The 13942-nt window shown below is 36.4% G+C and overlaps 1 protein-coding gene and 2 long non-coding RNA genes across 3 annotated transcripts; 1 reads left to right on the top strand and 2 right to left on the bottom strand.

Moving 5' to 3' along the window:
* Nucleotides 1-1852: 1852 nt before the first annotated feature.
* On the bottom strand, nt 1853-3538 carry LOC113678259 (uncharacterized). The gene is made up of 3 exons (XM_089197865.1): nt 3132-3538; nt 2566-2817; nt 1853-1988 (listed from the first exon to the last, which is right to left on the bottom strand). Exons 2-3 carry the CDS (start codon nt 2806-2808, stop codon nt 1980-1982), a joined length of 252 nt encoding a protein of 83 aa, XP_089053991.1. The 5' UTR covers nt 2809-2817; nt 3132-3538; the 3' UTR covers nt 1853-1979.
* A 3224-nt stretch (nt 3539-6762) lies between these two features.
* Nucleotides 6763-8596, top strand: LOC113678257 (uncharacterized). Its single transcript, XR_003446851.2, has 3 exons — nt 6763-6896; nt 7935-8176; nt 8492-8596. It is a non-coding gene; the product is annotated as an uncharacterized LOC113678257 (long non-coding RNA).
* A 1611-nt stretch (nt 8597-10207) lies between these two features.
* Nucleotides 10208-12066, bottom strand: LOC113678258 (uncharacterized). The gene is made up of 3 exons (XR_003446852.2): nt 11834-12066; nt 10884-11108; nt 10208-10393 (listed from the first exon to the last, which is right to left on the bottom strand). It is a non-coding gene; the product is annotated as an uncharacterized LOC113678258 (long non-coding RNA).
* Between the last annotated feature and the right edge of the window lie 1876 nt (nt 12067-13942).

The raw sequence follows: 13942 nt of genomic DNA, 5'->3' as shown, positions 1-13942 counted from the left end.
TTTTCTTTTGTTTTTTTTTCCTTTGGTGATTTTACCGTTATTGTTTAGTATATAACTAATTCTTTTGATCTGCTTGTTTCTTTGTGATCGCTGTTATAAATTTAGAGGGTCACTCGTGCCGATGTCATTTTAAAATTAAATTATCTTGGTTCTATTATAGATTCTGCGAGTATTTCCCTCCAAATCTTTTTTTTTTTTATATTGTTTATAGAAATATGTAGATTTGCATTGTTTCTTGAATACTAGAGAAGCCTGCCTTCCTTCCACAGGATGAGTGGAAATTCTACAAGCAGAAAATCACCTAAAAAGACTTAACAGGTGAATGCCTTCTTTCAGGTGGATACATTCAAAACTTGTCAAACGAGACAGGTGGTCACAGCCATCGGTCATAGTTTGGAACGATCACATCACCTTCTCTATGAAAAGGTCACCCAATAAAATTCTACAGAAAGAACGAGATATGAGGTGACAAAACTAAAGACTATCCTCCGAACGATCTGGCCGCGACAACATAATTTTCCAGTGCAAAAAGTGTAATTGCTGCCTTTTGTTGAGATTTTTTATCAAAGGCGAGTTATCGCAACCCAAGAACTGACAGATCATAGAATTGGAGCTGGATGTAATCGTAGAATTCAACCATATCTTTACCTTGTAACAGAGGCTTCAAGAAAATAGTAAGAAAGTAGAAAATGATAGCAAAAAAATAAAAAACCTATCATAAAAAAGTAGGGTAAATGTTGAACCGTATCAAAGATCGGGTGACGCATGCTGAAAATACGATGCAGATATTGAAGTGGGCAAGTTATATGTCAGATCCTTACTTATTCTTTTCCAAGTTTGAAATGAATTTCGGGGCTCATATTACCATTGAGCAAAACTGGAATATTGCATATCAGGTTGTCTATTATTCTACGCCTAAAGTATGATTACTTTCCCTCCTTGCCGACTGCCAAACATTTCCGGATTTTAAATTATGAGGAAATATTTCTCATTGACTACTTTTGCACTTCCAGGAGTGTTTTTGGCACCAGCAAATTGCCAAGGAAACCTGAACAAGTTTTGATAAGTGTGGGGTACCTGAAATGGCCTCTCAGCATCCCTTTTAGCTATTTAGAAGTAATGAATTGATATAAACTATACACCTACCCCTCCCCTAAACCAAAAACAGTCAAATGATAGCACGTTAGTGTTAATGTTGGGTTTAGGAAGGGATTGTTGCGCAGTGTTCAGGTACTGACATTCATCCGAAGTGACAATATTCTCAACAACCTCATGCTAGGGAAGAAAAAAATATTAAAATCAAAGATAAATTAAATGGGCATTTGTAACCCTCCCCGGGATTCTCTCCTGCTTTGCGTAATAGGGGTGTCATTTATTGCCTTGATCATGGGAAGGGAGGGTGAGGGTTCATAGTACTCTCAATTCCATCTAAAGCTGTAGATCCCGATTTTGTGACCCAGGATCTTTAAGTAAAAATTTGAATCACAGAAGCCCTCAAAACTCTCATTTTGAACTCTTAATAACATTAAGGTTTAAATCGTACATGATTAATTTTTTCCTTTTCATTCAATGCAAAATCATGCAATTGGTCTTGGACATAAGAACAGTTTATAATCTCTTGTCTTGGATTGTCAACATACATAAGAGAGTATACACCTCAGCTGTCAAATTTAACTTAAACAATAATCTTTATCAGATGAAACTCTTTTCTCTATACAAAGGCACGTATACGATGTAGTGACCCTGCTAACACGAAAACGAAAACAATAATTCCCGTATAAAGTAACAAGAAACGTGTTCCTCATTTTTCTAAATTTCGCTTCCTTTGAAACAAAACTTCTTCACAAAGACGTCTTCTTTTGCCAGAGCTTTATTTTCACCTTCATCATGAAGTTCACATTATAGAGTGCGAGCGAGTTAGCGCTCATTTACAATTTAAGATAAATTCCGCGGTCTATTTCTTCCTTTAGTCACTCCTCTTAAAAATCCTGCGATAAAAAAAGTCAAACAGATGAGAAAAATATATCGGTTAAGAGAAAAATGAGCTGGTATAGCAATGATATCTTTAATCCAGTTTCCAACGAGCAACAATCCTCTTCGTATATATGATCAATGACCCACCATATGCTCCTTCAGCAGTGGAAATGTATCTAGTCCTTTGAGTCAAAATTGTTGATGGCAGTAAATTAATTGAGCAAGAAACTAATAGAATCTGACATTTTTAGTTCATTGCCATAATTACCTATCGATAGTAAATGTTTTGCATAAAGTAACTTGAAGCATTAAGAGTCACGAGCTTTGCCTCAGGTAGTACACAACAATTTTCGCACCCATAAATAAAACGAAAAAAAATTCACTAACGGCTACTTTTTCTCTTTTTCTCAAATTCAAATAAGCTGTTTAACCGTTCAGTCTACTTTAGCAAAAGACAAGAGATTGATGAAAGTTTTACTGTGATGCTTAATTCTTCTTTCCCTTAGAGGGATTTTCGATTGATTTTTTTTTTCTGTCATCTACGCAATTTGCGGTTGACAGGGGCTTTTGACCAGCCTTATGTCAACCAACCTGCTCTTCTCTGGCTACCAGCGGATATTCATGAAACGGATTTCCGTCTTGGTATCCATTTTGAACTAGAGGTGACGAGTTAAATTTCTCTTGGCGTTCGAACTTGTTTCTAAGAGTGTGTTTTTTCTTGAGCGAGCGACCAAACCTCCTTCCATAATTCGAAACAAGTTGGACTTCTTCAACAGCGATGGCAAGAACAAGAACAACCATGGTTACAACCAGAAGGAAACTACGATTCTTCATTATAAAGTTCTAAAGGAAAAAATCATATTTCTAGTCTTAATAAGTTATACTGAAATAATTTAATGATTTTACCCTAAAAGGCTCTTTGAATGTGGAGCAATCATAACGAAGATGTTATTTTTTCTAGAAGTACATGTAAAGCAGCATTCGCCCTCTCAGCTTGACTTTTGTTCCTAAAATACTGAACACTAAAATACGTAGAATGGAGGGAAATTTATGCCGTACCCTTTAATAGTTCTCCACCTTGTCATTTATAGAGTACAGCTATCACTGATCTTATAATACTCATCTTTTCGTATCTAAAACAAGGATGTCTAACTCACTTAATCTTGGACTTTCCTGACTCGCACTTTTTCCAGCTATAGTGGATGGTAGTCGTGCTGTTGTATTCAAGTTGTCACTCGCCCTTCTTTAATATACTAAGGCGATGAAACGGCAGCCATTTGTTGCTTATCGTCGGTCACATCGTCAATTCAGTTACTTCCATCCTGTGTTTTTTGTGTATTTGCTCTGTAAAGGCGTGCATTATTCACCTTTTTTGCTAGAACAATGTGAATGTGTCAAACAAAGTTACCACCGCTTGTCTGTTTGTGTTCTCTATCTTGTCATTAATTTTAGGAAATAAGATATGGTGTAAAGGCACATCTATAGGGCGACTTAACTAATAAAAAATGAATCTGTTGTTTTCTCAATGACAGATTTGAAATTGTTAAACGTGCTTCGAATACTCACGACGAAAATACATGCGAAGCATTAACTGAGCCATGTCAAATTCATACAATTCATTGTAAATATATGGCAGAATTTGCTTGCCACTGCCGAGGTGTAACTCTATATTTCTCTAATATCATGCTTGCTTGTCGTTTGATTTGTAAGAAAAAAAACTGGGAGGACAATACCAAGGAATAGATACTTTACTAACAACTAAGGCGTTTTGAAAATTTTGTCCAATTTCGTAGGTCCCTGTTATACTCAGTTTAAAAAAATGGTGTCATTTACTTTATTGGTACAGACAGTAATGTTTAGTTAGTTGACTCTCCTGAGGCAAGTTTCGTCTCTCAATCTGTTATTAAACAACTTCTTACTGGATCAGAAGATTCTATTGTGTAGGTTTGGGTTCATGAAATCTTTTCCGATTTTAAGGCAGTGATATGTATGCAGTTTTGGCAACAAATCTGAATAAATAATAAAAAAAGAAAATATGTTATCGATACTAAGCCCCAAAAAAAGAAAGTCAGAAAATCTTATATCAGTACTATTCCACGAACGCGTTTCTAATAAAGGTCTGGCGTTATTTACCAAGTAATTTCCGGCATACAGAATATCAGTAAATTTGTCTTCTTCCTTCAAAGTGACGTCTGCCCGGTATTAGAGTTTTCCCTATCTAAACAGAAGCAACAGCAAAATAATGATGATCTCTTCGGCTTTAAAATATGAATACGATACCAATTTGGTTAATACGTCCGCATTTCATAAAATTTGTCCTAATCTAAATTGGTTAAACTAAGGATGTGATCCAAGAAAAATCTAAAAATCACACGTTTTTAGATGCACAACTGATGAAGCTTGAGTAACTTGCCCCTAAGTGACATGTGTTACAGTTGTTAACCTGTTGGACAAATACAGAAAGTTATAACTCGAATAAAACCAATTTTTTAAAATTTATCTCTCTCTTTTTTTAAATTTGCTACTATTGTATCTTGAACGTATCTTTTCAAACACGTCCCGGCATCTTTTTCGAGTATTCAGATTGTTCATATTTAAAAAAACCGAAATCTTGAATTCAAACCTTGCAACTTAAACTGTTACCAACATAAGGTATCAAATTGTTATGAATCATTCGCGACACTAACATCTAAAAGCAGGAAAAGCAAACTGGATCGAAATTTTGATTCACAGGAAGATAAGTTTGCAAATCATCCCACACATCGCGCGTATTTTCCACGAGGAACACAGCATAAACTTAAATCAGGTGAATTGAGCTCGATGGTTTGTGCAATGTGTCGAAAAAAAGCCGGACACGTGGACTTTCTTCTAAATCGGTCAGGCTGTGTCGTTTCGTAAATTTGGAGAACCTTTTTTAAGAGTTGTAAAGTTACTTCAAATCAACGCATATAGTGAGCCGTATCTTACAGAAAATCTAAAAGGAAGCCCATTTCGTGCCAAAGCTAACAAGAGATATTAATACTTTTTCAAATAACCACCGTGATATCCGGCTACATATCACGCCAATGCAAAATAACATCTCTACTATTCTCAGTTAGTGAAATCGTTTCATTTAGCGCTGAGCAAGTGCTGTTTTTACATATGGTAAAAAACAAAACAAAAGACAACAAACAAAAGAAATAAAAAAAACCAATACTTTAATCAAAATTTTTTATTTCAGATGTCAACTCAGTTGAATTAGCTTTCCTTCTGAGTCTTCACCTTTCACTGTTAGGGTGAGACAGAACAAACCCAACATCCATACACGAGTTTGATGAGTAAATCTGCAATTCACTGAACTTACAATACTAAATCTTTAAATTCCGCGTTCGTAGTTTTAAATGATTAATTGCTCAATACTCGAGTATCTACAATTCCACGGAAATAACTAAGGAATCGTAAAAACAGCGATCAGCTACAGAAAGCCTCGATGAATCTGGCAGCCATTCACTTCAAAAGCATACGAGAAAAAACAAATTTCAATATCGAAGGATCCCCTTTTCAATTTAGACGTTTATTCAAATTACGGTTCGGTAGTTTCTTCGTAGAGAAAAATAATATGAATTAAAGTTGATGTGCGACCATAAGGTAAACAAGATAAATAGCTACATTATCGTTTTGTGATCTGATCTTCGTAGGTGAGTTTCTCGTGATTAAACCTTGAACAAAACGTCTAGCTTTATTTCATGAACTGGAATGTGTATAAAAAAAAGAAAGATACAAATCGAAGGTTTTTTCAAAGAGAATGTTTGACTCCCCCGAATACTGGTTGTGCGCCAATGCTTTATAAGCTTAGTAATGACATGTTTGGATAGAGGAACATCATTGAATTTTCATTTCCATGTTCCCTTGATTAAAACTTTGTTTCAATTTTCTTGTCAAAGCTTTCGAAATCAGGTTCAATTGCCTGAGCCCGGGAGAAACAAATTGCAAAATTATCCCCCTTTTCATCAAAGTCCGGAAATATTACTGGCCAGCTGTTGTAAGAGAATGTAATTTACAGAATCTCGTTATCAAGGAGCTTTCTCATGAATAATTTGAAGATTTACTCTCGCAAGCATTGGATCGCTGTATGGAGACCCATAAGACAAGTTGCAATTATACAATAAGAGATGTTTCCCTCATTCTTTCATTTTATCTTTACTTTATTTAAAAAAAAGCATTATTAGTTTATCAAAAATTTTACAGATTACTTTCGATCCGTCATAATAGCGGACGGACAATTAAGTAAAAATTAACCGATCCACACTAAAAAATAGTATACTTCTTCTCTTGAACTTCAGTTGAAGCGGACTGCACGGATATGAAAAAGAAAACTCAGCTGATCCAAAATTAAACCAAAAGCCAACCAAATGCGTGTTCAGCGAAATGACTTTATTACATTTTTGATAATTACTTTTGGAGGAAAGAGATTCAACCATCACAGAAACTCTTGCTCTTTGTTATTCAAATGTATCAACGCCCACAGCAAATCCTTTTGGCGCGCGAGTCATTTGGAGTGGAAAAAATTGGGCTTAGATATTTGTTGTTTACTTCATTCGGATTATGAGGACAAACAAAAAGGCTACTATAAACAGTTAAACAATACGATAGTTATTAACTCATCCGATCATTTCCTAGGTTGGGGTTCGTAATGATGTGAATTTGAAAAGTGGCCGTTTTCTCGAAATAACAAAGGAAAATTTTATGTGCTCGTTTCAAAAGTTTATATCCGGTAGTGAAACAAAGCTGTATGATTTGAAAAAATATATTATCTACATATGAAAACAAATTGCCCGAACGGTTTCTACATAATGCGGATTTGTCTGGAACAAATTTACTGCAATTGACTTTTCAGAGTGTAAACCGAAAAGACCTTGAAACAGAAACCTCTGAACCATTAGGTAAGATTTCGCATTTTTTTTTTCAGTTCTTGTAATTCCACTATCCTTTTTTTGAACCGCTCGTGATAGTTAGCGCAGGAAGCGAAAATCTGAAAAACTTGTCAGTTCACGAAATCAAAAAATATAAATAAGAAGCTAGTTATGATTTCGTGAGAGCCAGTCGGATTTCTTTATCAGCAGATCTTTTTCTTCTGATTTTTAATTTGCTAGATTCTTTAATTTGGAAGTTAAGTTAGATTTTGATTGAAAGGTAACATATAGATAACAGATTTAATATAGCAAACGGTAGTCAATCAAGATTTGTGTTTATGTCTTCGTTGTCTTTTTTAAAAAACGCAAATTACTGTTTCGGTCTCATTCTTTTACCGGCGTTCACCTATAAAATGTTGGAACTGTTGTTGAGCCAGGGCATAACTCAGGTTGATAAGTGACAACGTCCTGTTAACTCCTCGGACGTTTTTCCTTCTTCTACACCTATTCTAGTAAATTTTTATCCATTCGACGACCACGCTAATAATTTACCATCTTTCCTAATCTATTTCCAAGCACGCATGACGCCTTCGAAACTTCTTATTCTAAAATTGTTAACCTTAAACCCTAAGAGATGAGCTCTTTGTAGCTCAGTGATTCACGATCGGACCGCGAGATCGAAATGCTCGAATTCGATTACCTCTGGTAAGATCAGATCTTTTTTTGTTGTCTCGCGCTCGTGATAAAGGTGCTCTTTCTACTTGACGAACTATCTTAAATATAACATTTGAGTTGATTCTAAGCATCAGTCACAGCTGAACGAAGTAAAAAGCCACGAAAATGTTTTGATCATGTTCTTATAGAGATAACTCATGTATGTGGTTTTTGAGGCAAGCAGCTCTCGTAGCAATTTCCAAAGTGCGTTCCGGCGGTACACTATCTTCTATGATTGTGGAATGATGGGCAATTGAACTGTCAATATCTCGTTCCTTTGTAAAGCTTAAAACTCGGCCAATCACCGAATTTTCACAAGATAAATAATTGTTTCTCACCTTTGTTCTCTTTTAGATACTGATCATGAAGCACTCTGTGTTCTGCGTTGTCATGCTAGCCGTTCTTCTTTCGACAAACATCTTCCACATGGTGGAATGTTCTTATCTAAGGTTTGGTCGATCAGTGACGAAGAGAAAACTTCAAGATCGAAACAGGATCCAGGCTGAAACCGAGAATGCAAAAACGCTGAACAACCAACGGAAAATCAGAACCGAAGTTCTGGACAACGACGACTACTGGGAAAAATACAACAACTGGTAAGTTACGAAACGTTAGCGGTGGTGAGTATTTTTAAAGATGTTTCAGTGAAAGCTGGCAGGTCGGCTAGACTTTTATAACTCGAGCTCACCACTTTTCCCATGGTTATTGCAAAGGCACCATTATGTAGAAGGTCTGAATGAGCAGTCAAAACTCGTCTTCTTAGATACTGTTAAAATGGATCAGGGTGATATCATTTTGCCACCAACGATGCGTTTTTAACAATAAAAGCTAAGTTTTTCGTTCGTCTCACGATGTAGTCACCTGTGATGTAGACCGCTGACGAAAATTTTTTTTCTATTTCTTTCTTTTAGAAGATGAGGAGTGCAAATTTCCCTCCAGAACAAGAGCTAACTTTTTTCTTTTCGTTAAAGTAGTGGTGTCCAAAATATACGAATAAAGATAACTCCTCAATCTCACATTTTTATGTTACTTTTTACTATCGTTTCGCATCGTCCCCACTAGCTTTCTTGATGGCTTCGCACCAAAATTGTATCGCGGAATAGCTGTCGAACATTTAACGGCTCTGGTATATAAGAAGTGAATGTCTCCCCGTCTTTATCAACCCTTTTAAATATAAGGCCTATGGGGTAAACATGGAGATATAGCTTGACCAGTTAAACGTTACAGAAACAAACTGATTTGTTTGCTGATAGCAAATTGACTGATCATTGACTGAGTGGCAGACACACTCACTCAAACACTCACTCACTCACCCACTGACTATATTACTTACTTAACCATTTACGCACCAAATGACTGACTCCTCATTGACTGGCCGCTTGATCGACGGATTCACTGACGGACTGACTGACTGAGCGAAAAAGTGATTTTGACGGATCAAATGACTGACGGATTTGATGATTATCCTACCTCGTTGACTGACTGAATGATTGACTATGACTGACAGATTGACATACTCGCTTATAAGGCGTGCGATTGACTATCTGATCATGATCTACTGACTAATTGACCGACTGACTGAGTGTCTGACTGAGTGACTGACTGAGTGACTGACTGAGTGACTGACTGAGTGACTGACTGAGTGACTGACTGAGTGTCTGACTGAGTGACTGACTGAGTGTCTGACTGAGTGACTGACTGAGTGTCTGACTGACTGACTGACTGAGTGACTGACTGACTGACTGACTGAGTAACTAACTAACTGACGTAATACTGACTGACTGATTAGCTGACGACTTCTACAATTACTTACTAACTGACTGATCAGCGGATCAGCTGACGACCTCTATAGTTACTTACTGACTGGCTGATTGGCCTTTTTTAGACTAATCGGGTAAAATGCAACAGTGTAAAGACGAGGACATGAGATGAGGGGAAATAAACAGTTGAACTAAATGAATGGATGGAAAAGTCGATAAATGACTGACTTACGGATTGACCGACAGGACTCTCCCTTAATGACTGACTGTTTACTGACTGACTCACTGAGTGACTGATTATGACTGACTGATTGACTGACTGATTATGACGGACTGATTGTCTGACTGATTTTGACCGACTGATATACTGACTGATTTCGACTGACTTACTTTGACTGACTGATTATGACTGACTGATTTTGACTGATAGACTGACTGTCATTACCGGCTGACTGACTGGCTGACTGGCTGACTTGGTGACTGGCTGACTTGGTGACTGGCTGACTGACTGACTGACCAACTGACTGACCGACTGACCGACTGACAGACTGACTGACTTACTGATTGACTGACTGACTGGCTAACTGACTGACTGACTAACCAACTGACCGACTGACCGACTGACCGACAGACCGACTGACTGACTGACTGACTGATTAACTGATTTAATTATTGACTAACTGACCGACTGACTGACTGACTAACTGACTGACAGACTGACGGACTGACTGTCTGACTGTCTGACTGACTGACTGACTGACTGGTCACGACTGACTAACTGACTGGTCATGACTGACTCACTGAATGACTGATTCCCTGGCTGACTTGCCTATTGAGAATAAATTGGTGTAGTTTAAGTGACTCGTGTACTGGCTGAATCGCATTTATTTGGAGAATCAACTCAATACAAATAATATATGTTCTTAATTGCGGTGGACAAATTCATCCCATCTTTCCTCTTCGAAACAATTGACAAGCATAAACTATTGATCAGGTTTTATTCACCGCCGATTCAATTGCGTTTCAAACTCCTGTTCCTCCTGTGTGCCATACCTAGGGAAAAAAATGGAGAATCAGAAAATCCACAATGTCTAATGTGGCTATCAAATTCCCGTCTACTGTATTCATCCGTAACAGTAACACAACACATTGCAACGGTACAACGTTATTGCTTTCTCAGAAGGGTAAGGTGAACGAAGTGTATTAGTTGAATTACAGTGAGGAAAAAAATTCGAAAGAATGTATGCAGATGAGTGGAAACCAACATTTAAGATAGTATTTCACTCACATGTATGTCAAACTGACGGTTTAAGTGACACTACCGGTTACCTAGGAATATTTCTTCAAGTTCAAAGGTACAATTTCATTTCCATTTTCACTCAGCGATCGAGATTTCGAAATACATCTAAGCTGATTGCAAGGCTTTTGAATTCAGGGATTTCAACGAATAATAAGACAACTAACAAACAAACCCAAAAAAATCATCAAAGAAGTTAAGTTGATACCCAAAATTATAAACTCTGACTAAAGTTGTTTTCGTTACCGGTATGCAGCAGCGTTTCTTATGTCTTGCTCGCGGCTCCTCACTTTCTTACTCCCGTCAGCTTTTGTCCGTGTTATGGCCCTAACTTCGTCGAGCGGTCGCTTCTTCAAGTTACGACCAAATCGAATGTACCCCATATTGCAGTCGACATTGCAGAAAAGGATCGCGAAGAACACCAGTGATATAAACAAAATCGCAGACCTTGAAAGCTTCATTCTTTTCTGTCTGCAAGGAATTCGGTCGGGTTTTAGGCTTATGACAATACGGTTTTACTGTACTCTTCTTTGCCTAACGTTCGCGTCCTCACAAAAATGGTAAAATTGAAATGGAGTACTGTCTGCCAAGAAAGACTAAAAGGACTAACAAAACCAGGAAGTTGAAAAGATCACGGCATGATGTGCACGGGTTGAGATTTTTTCTTGCTACCCTTTGCATATGACAATGTAGGTCACGTGGCTAAAATACTGAAATAGGGCTTGGCAATGAAAGGGATTCGGCCGAAATGCATCTTCAAGCAACCACAGCGTAAGAAAAATAAAATAACTTTGCGAAGCAAGGTAACCTACAAACACAGCTTTCATACTCAATCCCAACCGTTTCAAAGATAAATGGAATTCTGAGTGGAAGTGACGAGAAATGAGTTAATAGAGATAACTCTCTATGAAATACGATTTTATTAGTCTTTACTTCTTTTAGCTCATTTCATATCACTGATAGTGAGAGAAAGAAGGCAACTCGTTTAAGTGAGACACAATTAAGCTTTGAGAGGAGATCGCAGTCTTCTGCCAAGGCTTTTTTCTGCATTTATCTAAAAAACTTGTTACCTTCTATATAAAAACACATATCGACCAGCTAAAACGAAGAAGCATCGAATTTGCATTTGGAAAATTCACATAGCTCCAACGCCTACTTATCTAAACGACAAATCAGTTGACTAGCATATTTCTTACCTTAAAAGAATTTTCTGATCACGGTATAAATATCCTTCTCTGTTCGTCGCGCCTTCTTGGAGCGCTTCAAGTTAAATATATAGAGTCAAGTAGTTCGAATTTTTCTTTAAGAGATCAGGCTCATATATGCCTGACTGAGGTTGATTAATCGACCTCGCGTTGGGGAGGTAAATACGTTTTACTCTAAGTGAAATGTAAGTGTACCTTCCTCAACCCTGCTGTTTTTGATATGGCTAAGAGGAACTGCAATATAAACTCTTACGTCATCTCTCTTGGTTGAAAGGATAGATTGTTGGAAGATAGCATGGTTTAAAACGTTTCTTACTGTAAGAGCTCTGTCGTAGAAAACCTCCCAAGATAATTAACGTTGAAATAGGGATTTAAATACTCAATTTTTCAATCGCGAAGTCATGGTTGTACTAAATTATCTCCAAAAAAAGTTAACTTTGACAAGGAAAAAAAATAATCAGCAAACATATATTACATATTTTTATATTGCTCTCGCAGATTTGAAATTTTATACAGTTATCATCAATTAACTATAAAAAGAAACGTACAAGGAAGTAGAATATATTTGAAGAGATGATGAGAGGAATTAATTTATTGTCATGTAAAAATTAATTTTCTTACTAAAATCATTTTAAGGCAATGAAAATTTTGAACAGAAGCGTGTCGGGGTAAATGGGCATTAATTTATTTGTTTGCAAGGCAGTAAATCCCAGTAAGGAAGTAAAGTCAGGAAATCTTTGAATAAGTGTCAGTTTACAACCTTTCTCTGTTTTCTCGGCATTAAGACTTTATTCGACTTACGCTTGATACTTGCATTAAACTGAATGACAGCCTTCTCGTTGGGATCACTGACTTAGAGTTTTCTTTTCTCTCATTTAACGGTTTTCCGAGAGGTTACCATTTCAGTGTGAACTGGATTCCCACCCAACAGAGTAAATTAAAGTTTTCTTTTGTTCATTTGGAAATCGCTTTTCGAGTTGGACTTGAAAACGAGTGATAACAATATTGCCATATTTGATTGATTAACTGATAGTTGTACACCCGTTTCATCTTATGAATAAAATGGATGACAAAGACTTTTGAACATGATGTAACTGATTCAAAAACTTTGAAAGATCTTGTCTATAAAATTTGGACAGTTCTCAGCTCAGTGTTTTACTTTTAAACAGTTGTTTAATAGTACAGTTTAGTTCCAAACAGGTGGATAAAATAATGAAGTGACTGTGTATATGATTGTTTATAACGGACATGTTAATAAAAAAAAAAATCAAAAATCATGTTTTATATTCATATATTAGGATATTCGACTCAGTTTTCTGTAATTTGCTATCGTGTCGAGATATATGAAAGGGAAAAAATTCAAATTTTCTGCAGGTGTTTAGCACCCTAAAATCAAAAGAGTTGGCTTTAACTTCGATTAAGAATAAAACAAAGGTCCTATTCCAAAATAATCACACAGAGATTCCATACATTAAAAGAAATGTTTGTGCATGGCAATGTTCTATGTCAAAGGTTTAAAAAGATGTGTTTCTAGAAATTTCACCGTGTTTTCTAACGAAGGAGTAGGGAGTGAATCAACAAAAACGTTGGCCCTGAAAAAAAAAATATAGCGAGTTTTCATGTTTGTTTCAAAATCATTTCTTAAACAAATTATTTTAAAATCAAGTAAAATGTTTTATTTGTTCTTTCGATATTTTTACTCCTTTCACTCTCGTGTCCAAGCTTAATTTAAGTAAAATACATCGTTCTCTCTTTCGATTATTTTGGTGATTTCATTTGTATTTTTCAAAGACATCCCCTGAGAGCCAAGTGGAGTGGATTTTGTTATGGATCTCACTGCTGTTTCATTAAGCTCCCTGTTTGAATTGGATTTATGATCGACTGTTGAAGTTAACAATAAAACCGTGTATTTATTTTTGCACGATGGTATCATATTCTAACTTAGAGTATTTTACCTGCGAAAATGTTCAGTGGTTTCTCAATTTGATTCAACTAATGAATATCTTTACTTGCGAAATTATTCTGTAAGGAGAAAAAAAAGAAAACTTACTTACAAAGAAACACAATTTTAAATTTCCCATTGAATTAGCCATCTCACCT

The sequence above is a fragment of the Pocillopora damicornis genome, chromosome 2 (assembly GCF_964200805.1).
Source record: "Pocillopora damicornis chromosome 2, jaPocDami1.2, whole genome shotgun sequence".
NCBI lineage: Eukaryota > Metazoa > Cnidaria > Anthozoa > Scleractinia > Pocilloporidae > Pocillopora > Pocillopora damicornis.
The sequence above is the reverse complement of the archived record's forward strand: the minus strand, read 5'-3'. Positions and strand labels throughout refer to the sequence as shown.